The sequence below is a fragment of the Salmo salar genome, chromosome 19 (genome assembly GCF_965601325.2).
Source record: "Salmo salar chromosome 19, fSalSal1, whole genome shotgun sequence".
Taxonomy (NCBI): Eukaryota; Metazoa; Chordata; class Actinopteri; order Salmoniformes; family Salmonidae; genus Salmo; species Salmo salar.
Genome location: NC_138309.1, coordinates 24,101,686 through 24,113,953, shown reverse-complemented (window position 1 = coordinate 24,113,953; position 12,268 = coordinate 24,101,686). Strand labels below are relative to the sequence as shown.

The 12,268-nt window shown below is 43.2% G+C and overlaps 1 protein-coding gene across 3 annotated transcripts in view; it reads left to right on the top strand.

The window, feature by feature from the left end:
* Positions 1-12,268, top strand: part of drosha (drosha ribonuclease III) — a 151,397-nt gene that overhangs the window by 107,436 nt on the left and 31,693 nt on the right. For all 3 annotated transcript variants that reach the window (XM_014157586.3, XM_082965660.1, XM_082965661.1), the window contains exons 26-27: positions 6,175-6,280; positions 7,501-7,642. In XM_014157586.3, coding sequence (XP_014013061.3) covers positions 6,175-6,280; positions 7,501-7,642 — 248 coding nt within the window. The remainder of the gene's footprint in view (positions 1-6,174; positions 6,281-7,500; positions 7,643-12,268) is intronic.

Below are 12,268 nucleotides of genomic sequence, written 5' to 3'. Positions count from 1 at the left end.
TCCAGAAAAGGTCACAATGTCCTTCTTAGTTGTCTGTGTTTACTTTCACTCGTTCTGGAAGAGTGGTCATCTATGGAAGGCTAATCAGCCATGTCGATGATTCCCAGAGTGGTGATGGCGACGATTATTTGAAGAGAATAACCGGATGGTCCTACATAAATTCACTTTCTTAGATACAGTACTTAGAACAGCTACTCAACTGTAACATTGGTTGTTAAAGTCTACTTTGTCGTCCTCAACGCATGTCGATTTTCAGGGTCTTGACTAGGGTTGCACATTTTGGGGAATATTTAGAGGGGAAAAACTTTCTGTGGGAATATATGGGAATTAATGGAAATGTATGCAAATTAATATTGATTTTTGCATTGGATATATTTAAGATATCATATGGTGACAGAAACATAAACCTTTTACCTTAAGTAGACATAATTGCAAATGATTAAATCCTTCCAATAGAAATAAAAAAAATGATTTAGTTACGAGTTGAACTTTTAATTAAATGAGTTGACTCTTCACATGGGATGATTTCACTAAACAACAAAAGGGAATATTGAGTGATCCCCAATGATCCATCGCATCTCCCAAAAACGTTTTCATCATACATCTGTCAAATGATAGGCTAGAAACTAAAGCCTTGGATGTCTTCTCCCTGGACCTCCTCAATGTCCACCTCTTGAACATCAGACTGTGAGGCCTCATCTTCACTGTCACTTTCCAACCTTGTTGAGGATGGCTCGTTGTCAGGCTCAAAAAGCCTCAAATTTGAGCCTCAAATCAGTGTAGTAGTGTGGGCTCAATAGCATCTCATGAGTGTGCAAGATCTTGAGAATCAGCTGTACATGTGATGGAAGAATGCACTTATTTTACCCCTTTTTCTCCCCAATTTCGTGGTATCCAATTGGTAGTAGTTACTGTCTTGTCTCATCGCTGCAACTCCCGTACGGACTCGGGAGAGGCGAAGGTCGAGAGTCATGCGTCCTCTGAAACACAACCCAACCAAGCCACACAGCTTCTTGACACAACGCACATCCAACCCGGAAGCCAGCCGCACCAATGTGTCGGAGGAAAGTGACCTGGTCAGCGTGCACTGCGCCCGGCCCACCACAGGAGTCGGTAGTGTGTGATGAGGCAAGGATATCCCTGCCGGCCAAACCCTCCCTAACCCGGATGACGCTGGGTCAATTATGCGTCGCCCCATGAGCCTCCGGCTGCGGCAGAACCTGGGCTCGAACCCAGAGTTCGAGCCCAGCCTTAGACCAGCCTTAGACCACTGCGCCACCCGGGAGGCCCCCGGTATGTTAATTTTTAACTCAATCTTTTATACCCTCGAGTAAAAAGGGGTGTTTGAGCTCCCTCGGGCTTGTCTAGTTACGAGGCAAAGTTTTTCAATTTTTTATTTAATCTTTATTTAACTAGGCAAGTCAGTTAAGAACAAATTCTTATTTACAATGACGGCTGCTATGATCTCGTTAGAGAACTAAAATCACAATCCTATCGTCACAAAAAGAGAAAAGGGAGAGATTCCCCTCCTGCCTAATTTACAATCGAGTGTTAACGTGTCCAAACCAGCCCAAACCCACCCCCCCTTCCCCTCTTTCGGCGGTGGGTAAGAGGCTCTGGTAGTTGTCAGCTATATACCAAGCTGATTTGAGGCCTTTGACCCACCCCCAGGAGAGTCATGACAGCACATAAACAAAGAAATATGTCCAGTGCTCTGGAAATGTCTCTTTACTTGAGGTGTAAGGCCTGCTCTCTTTGTGAAGTCCCCCTTGTTTCGCTCTCGTCAGTCTTTTCTACCCAAATCGTGCCATTCATTCCAGAATTCTGTCTCACCATGGCAGTTGGGATCACCGTAGGTTGGCCCAGTTCTGGTTTTTCTGTGGTGAGGCTCAGGCATCGGAGGCTCAGTCAACATCAGAAACAGATGACTCTTCATCAGCAACGTCGATATTGAGCTCAATATCCGATCCTACATCCGACTCCAGCTCATCTAAATTCTGCAGCGTTGTAATGCTGTCAGTGCGTCTGATTTGACTCTGAGGGGAGATAATATAACATTTCCAGCCTTTCATGATAAAATAATTAGACCGCCCACAATTCTTCATCATTGATTAAAATGTGATGCTGATAGAACTGAGTTAGAAATTGAATCAAATCTAGCTTCAGATAGTGTGAATTGTGTCCATTGAGAACAAGAGGTCGGTAGCAATGTGAATCTGACACCTCCGATGTAGGGCAACCTTAAGACTGATCTCATTACACTGGAAACTGGAATGAAGGTTGTACAATAGGAAAGTACAGTTGATAGAGGAGACGGGCACGCACACCGACACAGTAACGTCATGGTGGTGGAAGTAGATGGATAGAGGCTGACCTCTTGGAGGACGTGAAGCTGTGAGTTCACCCTTTTTAGAGATCCCAGAGACCGGAGACAAGCTCAGACTCTACCCACTAAATCCCCTCGGCTGCCTCCCAAATGGGACACTATTCCATATGGAGTGTCATACCTTTGACCAGAAAGTAGTGCAATATAAAGGGGATTAGGGTGCCATTTGGGATGCAACCCTTTTTCTCATAGGCCTCTAATGATTAGGTCACTCAATGGTTGCCAGGATCAATGATCCCAAACCACTAGAGGCCGCATCACTACTCTCCTCCCGCTTCACTCCGCTCAAGTTATACACAGTGCATTTGGAAAGTATTCATACCCCTTGACTTTTTCCACATTTTGTTACATTTTACAGCCTTATTCTAAAATTGATGGAAAACATTTTTTTTCCCGTCAATCTACACACAATACCCCATAATGACAAAACAAAAACGGGTTTAGATTTTTTCTGGCAAATATATAAAAAAAAAAAAAAATGAAATACTACATTTACATAAGTATTCAGACCCTTTACTCAGTACTTTGTTGAAGCACCTTGGGCAGCGAATACAGCCTCGAGTCCTCTTGGGTATGACACTACAAGCTTGGCACACCTGTGTTTGGGGAGTTTCTCCCATTCTTCTCTGCAGATCCTCTCAAGCTCTGGCAGGTTGTATGGGGATTGTTGCTGCACAGCTATTTTCAGGTATCTCCAGGATGTTCGATTGGGTTCACGTCCGGGCTCTGGCTGGGTCACTCAAGGACATTCAGAGACTTGTCCCAAAACCACTCCTGCGTTGTCTTGGCTGTGTGCTTAGGGTCGTTGTCCTGTTGGAAGGTGAACTTTCGCCCCAGTCTGAGGTCCTGAGCGCTCTGGAGCATGTTTTCATCATGGATCTCTCTGTACTTGGCTCCATTCATCTTTCTCTCGATCCTGACTTGTCTCCCAGTTTCTGCTGCTGAAAATTATCCCCACAGCCTGATGCTGCCACCACCATGCTTCACCTTAGGGATGGTGCCAGGGTTCCTCCAGACGTGACGCTTGACATTCAGGTCAAAGAGTTTAATCTTGGTTTCATCAGACCAGAGAATCTTGTTTCTCATGGTCTGAGAGTCTTTAGGTGCCTTTTGTCAAACTCCAAGCGGGCTGTCATGTCCCTTTTTTACTGAGGAGTGGCTTCTGTCTGGCCACACTATTAGTGCATTGGTGCAGAGATTGTTGTCCTTCTGGAAGGGTTCTCCCATCTCCACAGAGGAACTCTGTAGCTCTGTCAGAGTGATCATTGGGTTCTTGGTCACCTCCCTGACAAGGATCCTTTTTCCCCGATTGCTCAGTTTGGCCGGGCAGCCAGCTCTAGGAAGAGTCTTGGAGGTTCCAAACTTCTTCCATTGAAGGATGATGGAGGCCACTGTGTTCTTGGGGACCTTCAATGTTGCAGAATTTTTTTGGTACCCTTCCCCAGATCTGTGCCTCGACACAATCCTGTCTCTCACCTCTACGGACAATTTTGCTCTGACATGGATTGTCCACTGTGGGACCTTACATACACAGGTGTGTGCCTTTCCAAATCATGTCCAATCAATTTAATTTACCACAAGTGGACTCCAATCGAGTTGTATAAACATCTCAACGATGATCAATGGAAGCAGGATGCACCTGAGCTCAATTTCCAGTCTCATAGCAAAGGGTCTGAATACTTAACTAAATAAGGAATTTATTTTTTATACATTTCAAAAATGTCTGTTTATGCTTTGTCATTAGGGGGTATTGTGTGTAGATTGATGAGGAAAAACATTTTATTTAATCAATTTTAGAATAAGGCTGTAACGTAACAAAATGTGGAAAAAGGGAAGGGTTCTAAATATTTTCCGAATGTACTGTGTAGCCTCCCTGGTCGGATCAGGACCCCTGCTGTGGGGAACACTATTCCCCTAAAATATAGAACTCCCAAGTCGCAGAAAAGCCACTTACACACAAGCACACAGTCATACATTCACACAGGCGCTACAAAATGGAGCAGTCGTCCCTGAAACGTGGTGCTCCTGAAGCTGTTAAAGGTGTTTTAGTTGAAAGTCAGGGCGGAATAAAGACCTGGGATTCACACTTTACTTTAATTTCCCCCTTGCTTTCCCCTCCCTTAACCTACCCACTACTACCACTGCATTGTGACTCCTGTTGGTGGGAATAAGGGATGGCTCTTTGTGCCTTTCACACTGAAATGCTTTTCTTCTTCCCCGACCCTCTCTCACGCGCCTTCTCTCTTTTTTTTCTCTCTCGCCCATTTTCTTTCTTTCTCACAAACACGTGCTCACTCACATCTAACACACACATCTTGAGGTACAGTATGCTGCAGCACTCGTTTCTCGCTTTCTCGCTCGCTCTCTCTCTCTCTCTCTCTCTCATGCGCTCTTGCTCTCACCATCCTAATGAAGCACATTCCAGAAGAATTTCCAGTTCAGATATGCCGCATAACATAAAACGCGCCAGCCGACGCCACAGAAAGGGGACAATAATCTCTGACCTTTGATGTGATGCTCTCCCCTCTCTCCCCCCTTACTTCACTCCTCTCCCCTCATCTCTAAATGTACTCTCCTGCTCTCACCTGCTGATCCTCACATCTCTGGCTGCTTCCCAAATAATGCCCTATTCAGTGCACTATTTTTAACTAGTGCCATATGGGCCCTGGTCAAAACTAGTGCACTAACTAGGGAATAAGGTGCCATTTGGCATGCAACCCATGTCTATGTAAATCTCCCCCTTGGATCCACTCTTCTCACTGTGGTCTGTGCTACCCGCCCTGGCTCCTTGGCACAACATCAACCTACATCTGCAACACTGATCTATAATTCTGTTTAATTAAAGAGCATTGCTTCGCAGTGCCTCCCCTCCATCTCCTACCACACTGCAGTTACAGTAAAGTGCACCCTCCTGTCCAGCACGGTACTACTTTATAGAAAGTATGAATCTCGGTCACTCACTGAAGATGATCAAACACATCCATAGATATCAGTAGGGGTGGGGGTTTAATGTTGGAAGGGGTGTTTTTGTGCACGCCTGTGTTTGCGCACGTGCTGTGCATGTCTGCTTGTCCTAGTTAATGCAACGCAATCAATTGAAACTCACCTATGTTCAGCTGTATCATTTATCCAATCATTTAGCTTGCAATTCTATTTAGCATTAACAGTATAGACTTTGTGCGTGTGTGCACATTTGTGGTTTAGGGCATCTCATTCAGCACGCAACTCTTAAAGATGCACTATGCAGAATCCATCTGCCATTTCCTAGTTGCTAAAATTCTAATAGTTCACCTAATTTCAGTTGATGTGAGAAAACAAGTGTAGAGAATCATTGTACCGTCTAAACCACTGTGAAATATCTATTCCATAACCCAAAATGTTGTATGTTCTGTTGTTTGACGCTGGTGTACAAAACCGAAATTAAAAGATGCAAAAACGAACTTAAAACCGGGAAGCATAGAAATGGTGCACATAGAACAGATCTATCACTTATTAGACTTGCTTTCAATGAGATTGACAGATCTGTAACTCACATTTCTATGTGAATTTTGTCAGGTCACCCAAAAAGTTACATATTGCAGCTTTAACATACAGATGTAAAGCCTCCATGGGTTTGACTGAAAGTTGAAGCCGCATTTTGAGTTGAAGCCAAAATGCTGTGTACCTGAATAAACCCGTCTTTCCTCTCCCTCACCCCTCTTTACCCATCTCTTCCGGCCTCCGCTTCTCTCTACCTTTCTCTCCTCCCTCCCTCACCCCTCTCTACCCCTTCTCCCCCTGTCTTCCAGGGGTCACAACCAGAGGATGGAGTTCCTTGGAGACTCCATCATGCAGCTGGTGGCTACAGAGTACCTCTTCATCCATTTCCCCGACCACCACGAAGGACACTTAACAGTAAGGACTTCCAAGCGAACCCCAAATGTCTCTCCATCTCTTCTTCCTCCTCATCTTGCACTCCTCTTTCTCTCTCTGTGCTCTCCATCGCTCTCCTTCCATCTTTGTCTCCCCGTCGGTTCCTCCCTCTACCATGAACATCTATGAGCAGCAGTGTGTACGTATCTTTGTTTTCTCTGGCCCATCCGTGTTATTCACTGCGTCCTTTACTCCCCCACTGCACTTACTAGTGCACCTCTCTTTCACTCTCTGTCCTCTTTGTATCCCTCCCTCTTTCTTCCCTTGTCTTTGTGTGCTGAAAAAAGTGTGTCAGGGGGAGAGAGCATGAGAGAGTTTGGTAGCCATTTGTTGTATGGGAAAGTGGCTTTGTCTTTAATAGCAGGTCCTTTGTTGATAGGAGGCTCTCTCTCCCCTGTGATGGCAGTATAGTACAGATGGAGAGAGATGGACTTTCTCCATATTTATGGTGCTGTAACAGTGTGTGTGATGTTAGGGGTGTTTATGTGTGCCTCTTATATAAAGTTAACCTCGGGAACATTCCATTCATGAATTTTCCATATTTTCAATCAATATTGAAAAGCCACTTTATTTTTTGGTTCCTTTTCCTTCCATTCTCTACAGTCAGAAAGAAAGGACATATAGTGTTAGTTCTGGAACCAATTTGTCATAGAGAAGTCTTAACTAAAAGCTGCTAAGTAAAATCAGATCTCCAGTTAGATATTTGTTAGTGGAAGAGAGTAGATGTGACATCAATGGGATAAAAGCTCTGCAGTGAAGCATAGCTAAGTGACGGCGAGCTCTACTGAGGATGTGATGGTCCCGGCCTGCCCAAGAGTAGAAACAGACTCCGACTCAAATGGATTACAAGTAGATTAGTGCTCATTCAACATGTGTAGCTTTTTATATGTGACTGTGTGTCGTTGAGACTGAGTTAGCTAAGACGTCCCACAGCCTTTTTCTTAACTCATCTCTACTTTCTTTTCCCCTCTGCTATATTTATATTTATCATGTTTTCAGCTGTCTCTTTTAGAGCAGGAAATGCACTTGTCTTGTTTTGACATATCTTCATCTGGAGAACTTTGAGTCAGTATGTGTTAGTCCATATGTTTAAAAAAAAAAATTGGGGAGGGGGGGGAGAATATGTGCAAAAGTGCATCTGGGACTTGGATATGTCTGTGTTTGATCTAAATTTGATTTCTGCATGTGTGTGTGTTCCACAGCTGTTGCGTAGCTCCTTGGTCAACAACCGTACCCAGGCCAAAGTTGCAGAGGAGCTGGGCATGCAGGAGTTCGCAATCACTAACGACAAAACTAAACGGCCAGTGGCCCTCCGGACCAAGACCCTTGCTGACCTGCTGGAATGTACGTATACAGTTCACAGCCCTTTTGAATATACATTTGCCACCAAATATATTGGCACCCTTGTACTTTTCTGAAATAATTCCCTTTTTTTTCTAAAATAAGTAGAAATTGAAAAAAAACGTTTGATCTCCAGATGTTATTTGATTTTCAACATTGCAGAACAATTTTCTATAAACTTAAAGGTTAACAATATATATATATTTTTAATAAAGACAAATGACAGGGACAAAATTATTGGCACCCCGGAGCTAGTACTTCGTTGCACAGCCTTTGGCCAAGATAACTGTGGACAAATGCTTCTTGTAGTTTCAATGAGCTTGCTGCACCTTTCTACTGGACGATTGGCCCACTCTTCAGCAGCAAACTGTTTTCAGATCTCGGCATAGGTTTTGGATGTGGTTCAGATCTGGACTCTTTGATCAACAATTGAGAATAGTCCAGCGTTACTTCTTGAACCATTCCTGGGTGCTTTTTGATGTGTGTTCGGGGTCATTGTCCTGCTGGAAGACCCATAACCTTTATTTTCTAACTTAAAATTGTAAACTGAAGTTTACAAAAATTAAAGGTGTTCTGCAATCCTGTGACGTGGTGTGGAGACCCAAAGTTTGTTTCAATTGTAGCTTATTTTTGAAAAATTGGGAAGTATTTAAGAAAAGTGCAAAGGTGACAATATATTTGACTGCAACTGTATATAATATATGCCATTTAGCAGACACTTTAACAAAAGCGACTTAGTCATGCATGCATACATTTTACGTATGGGTGGTCCCAGGAATCTAACCCACTATCCTGGCGTTGCAAGTGCCATGCCCTGCCTACTGAGCTACAGAGGACCACAATCATTGTCATTTCATGTGTACTGTATTTATAAGCTCTCTCTTCTGACTTCTCTGTTAAAAACGTATTGATTGCCATTTTGTGTGTACTGCATGTATGTCCGAGGACTCTCCTTCTCTCCTTTCTCTCTGAGATTTTTAACCTGTTTGGGATAGGGGGCAGTATTTTCACGGCAGGATAAAAAACGTACCCGATTTAATCTGGTTACTACTCCTGCCCAGAAACTAGAAAATGCATATAATTAGTAGATTTGGATAGAAAACACTCTAAAGTTTCTAAAACTGTTTGAATGGTGCCTGTGAGTATAACAGAACTCAAATGGCAGGCCAAAACCTGAGAAGATTCCATACAGGAAGTGCCCTGTCTGACAATTTATTGTCCTTCTGTAGCATCTCTATCGAAAATACAGCATCTGTGCTGTAACCTGACATTTTCTAAGGCTTTCATTGGCTCTCAGAAGGCGCCAGAAAGTGTAATGGGGTGTCTGCAGTCTCTGGATGAAAAACAGCAGGAGATTTTGTGAGTGGTCAGCCTGGGAACAGTGACACTAGAGATGCGTGTCCACGAGACTACTCCATTTTTTTCTTTCAGCCTTTGAATGAATACAACGTCGCCCGGTTGGAATATTATCGCTATTTTACGAGAAAAATTGCATAAAAATTGATTTTATTAAACAGCGTTTGACATGCTTCGAAGTACGGTAATGGAATATTTTGACATTTTTTGTCACGAAATGCGCTCGCGCGTCACCCTTCGGATAGTGACCTCAATGCACGAACAAAACGGAGCTGTTTGAATATAAATATGGATTATTTGGAACCAAAACAACATTTGTTGTTGAAGTAGAAGTCCTGCGAGTGCATTCTGACGAAGAACAGCAAAGGTAATCCAATTTTTCTTATAGTAATTCTGAGTTTAGTGAGCACCAAACTTGGTGGGTGTCAAATTAGCTAGCCTGTGATGGCCGAGCTATCTACTCAGAATATTGCAAAATGTGCTTTCGCCGTAAAGCTATTTTAAAATCTGACACCGCGATTGCATAAAGGAGTTCTGTATCTATAATTCTTAAAAGAATTGTTATGTTTTTTGTGAACGTTTATCATGAGTAACTTAGTAAATTCACCGGAAGTTTGCGGTGGGTATGCTAGTGCTGAACATCACATGCTAATGTAAAAAGCAGTTTTTTAATATAAATATGAACTTGATTGAACAAAACATGCATGTATTGTATAACATAATGTCCTAGGAGTGTCATCTGATGAAGATCATCAAAGGTTAGTGCTGCATTTAGCTGTGGTTTTGGTTTTTGTGACATATATGCTTGCTTTGAAAATGGCTGTGTGATTATTTTTGGCAGGGTACTCTCCTGACATAATCTAATGTTTTGCTTTCGCTGTAAAGCCTTTTTGAAATCGGACAATGTGGTTAGATTAACGAGAGTCTTGTCTTTAAAATGGTGTAAAATAGTCATATGTTTGAGAAATTGAAGTTATAGCATTTTTGAGGTCCACGCTCTACCATTGGATATTGGTGCGGCGTTCCGCTAGCGGAACGTCTGTCCTTATTAAACATTAAACATACATGTCATTTTTCATTTACTGTACGAACAAGGCATAGATATCCTTTAATTAATGGATTATACAGTGCATTCGGAAAGTATTCAGACTCCTTCACTTTTTCCACATTTTGTTACATTACAGCCTTATTCTAAAATTAATTTTTTTTAAACAACAAATCTACACACAATACCCCATAACGACAAAGCAAATACAGGTTTTTAGAAATTATGTCAAATGTATATTTACATAAGTATTCAGACCCTTTACTCAGTACTTTGTTGAAGCACCTTTGGTTGTGATTAAAGCCTTGGCCCACCAGTATTTGGGGGGTTTCTCCCATTCTTCTCTGCAGATCCTCTCAAGCTCTGTCAGGTTGAATGGGGAGCATTGCTGCACAGATATTTTCAGGTTTCACCAGAGATGTTCGATTGGGTTCAAGTCCGGGCTCAGGCTGGGCCACTCAAGGACATTCAGAGACTTTTCCCGAAGCCACTCCTGCATTGTCTTGGCTGTGTGCTTTGGGTTGTTGTCCTGTTGGAAGGTGAACCTTTGCCCCAGTCTGAGGTCCTGAGAGCTCTGGAGTAGGTCTTCATCAAGGATCTCTCTGTACTTTGCTCCGTTCCTTGATCCTGACTAGTCTCCCAGTCCCTGCTGCTGAAAAACTTCCCCACAGCATGATGCTCCCACCACCATGCTTCACCGTAAGGATGATGCCAGATTTCCACCAGACGTGATGCTAGGCATTCCGGCCAAAGAGTTGTCTTGGTTTCATCAGACCAGAGAATCTTGTTTCTCATGGTCTGAAAGTCTTTAGGTGACTTTTGGCAAACTCCAAGCGGGCTGTCATGTGCCTTTTACTGAGGAGTGGCTTCCGTCTGGCCACTCTACCATAAATGCCTGATTGGTGGAGTGCTGCAGAGATTGTTGTCCTTCTGGACATTTCTCCCATCTCCACAGAGGAACTCTGAAGTTCTGTCAGAGTGACCGTCAGGTTTTTTGTCGCCTCCTTGACCAAGGCCCTTCTCCCCGATTGCTCAGTTTGATCGGGCAGCCAGCTCTAGCAAGTGTCTTGGTGGTTCCAAAGTTCTTCCATTTAAGAATGATGGAGCCCACTGTGTTCTTGGGGACCTTCAATACTGCAGTCATGTTTTGGTACCCTTCCCCAGATCTGTCCCTTGACACAATCCTGTCTCGGAGCTCTACGGATAATTATTTAGACATCATGGCTTGGTTTTTGCGCTGACATGCACTGTTCACTCTGGGACCTTATATAGACAGGTGTGTGCCTTTCCAAATAATGTTCAATCAATTTAATTTACCACAGATGGACTCCAATCTAGTTTTAGAAACATTTCAAGGATGATCAATGGAAACACGATGCACTTGAGCTCAATTTCGAGTTACATAGCAAAGTGTCTTAATACTTTTTTATATATTTAGTTTATTCGGGGTTTTTTTCTTTGCTTTGTCATTATGGGGTATTGTGTGTTGATTTATGAGGATTTATATTTATTTAATCAATTTTAGAATAAGGCTATATCTTATCAAAATGTGGAAAAGAGGTCTGAATACTTTCCGAATGCAATGTATATGTAATTCTGTGGTATCCCTTTGCGGACAATGCTCTCTCCTTGAGGTTTGACATATTGCCGTTTGCATGTTTTTGTACGTAGGCTACATGACCTCTCATCTCTCCTTGACGTCTTTAAACCCTGAACTATTGGCGTTTTGCATCTTCTCTTTCCTTCATCAAAGGCCAGTAAGAGATGTTTAATTGTCCTGTGGGAGTACATGGACCTGGCCTTGTCCTTTGGCTTCTGAGCCCTTTGCTGCTTGCTTGGTGACCGGAGGGTTGATGAATGAGTCTGAGGGCTCTGTGTCATGGCTAGTGAAAAGGCATGTTACAGACCTCCCTCCACTCACTTGGCCTTCCAGTCTTCAGACATCAAGGCTGAGACTGTGTCCCAAATGGCACCGTATTCCCTACATAGTGCACTACTTTTGACCAGGGCTCATATGCATCTGATCAAAGGTAGTGCACTATGTAGCTAGCAGGTCGCCATTTGAGACAAATCCTGAGACCAGGCCTGAGCATTAAGGGGTTGGGGGGTATTAGGCGGGCTCAATTGGCAACAGCATGACGAGGTGTACCATACTGGATGCTCTTCAAAGGCCAAGACACAAGAGGATGACATGCACCGTACACACACACACACACACGATGTGAACA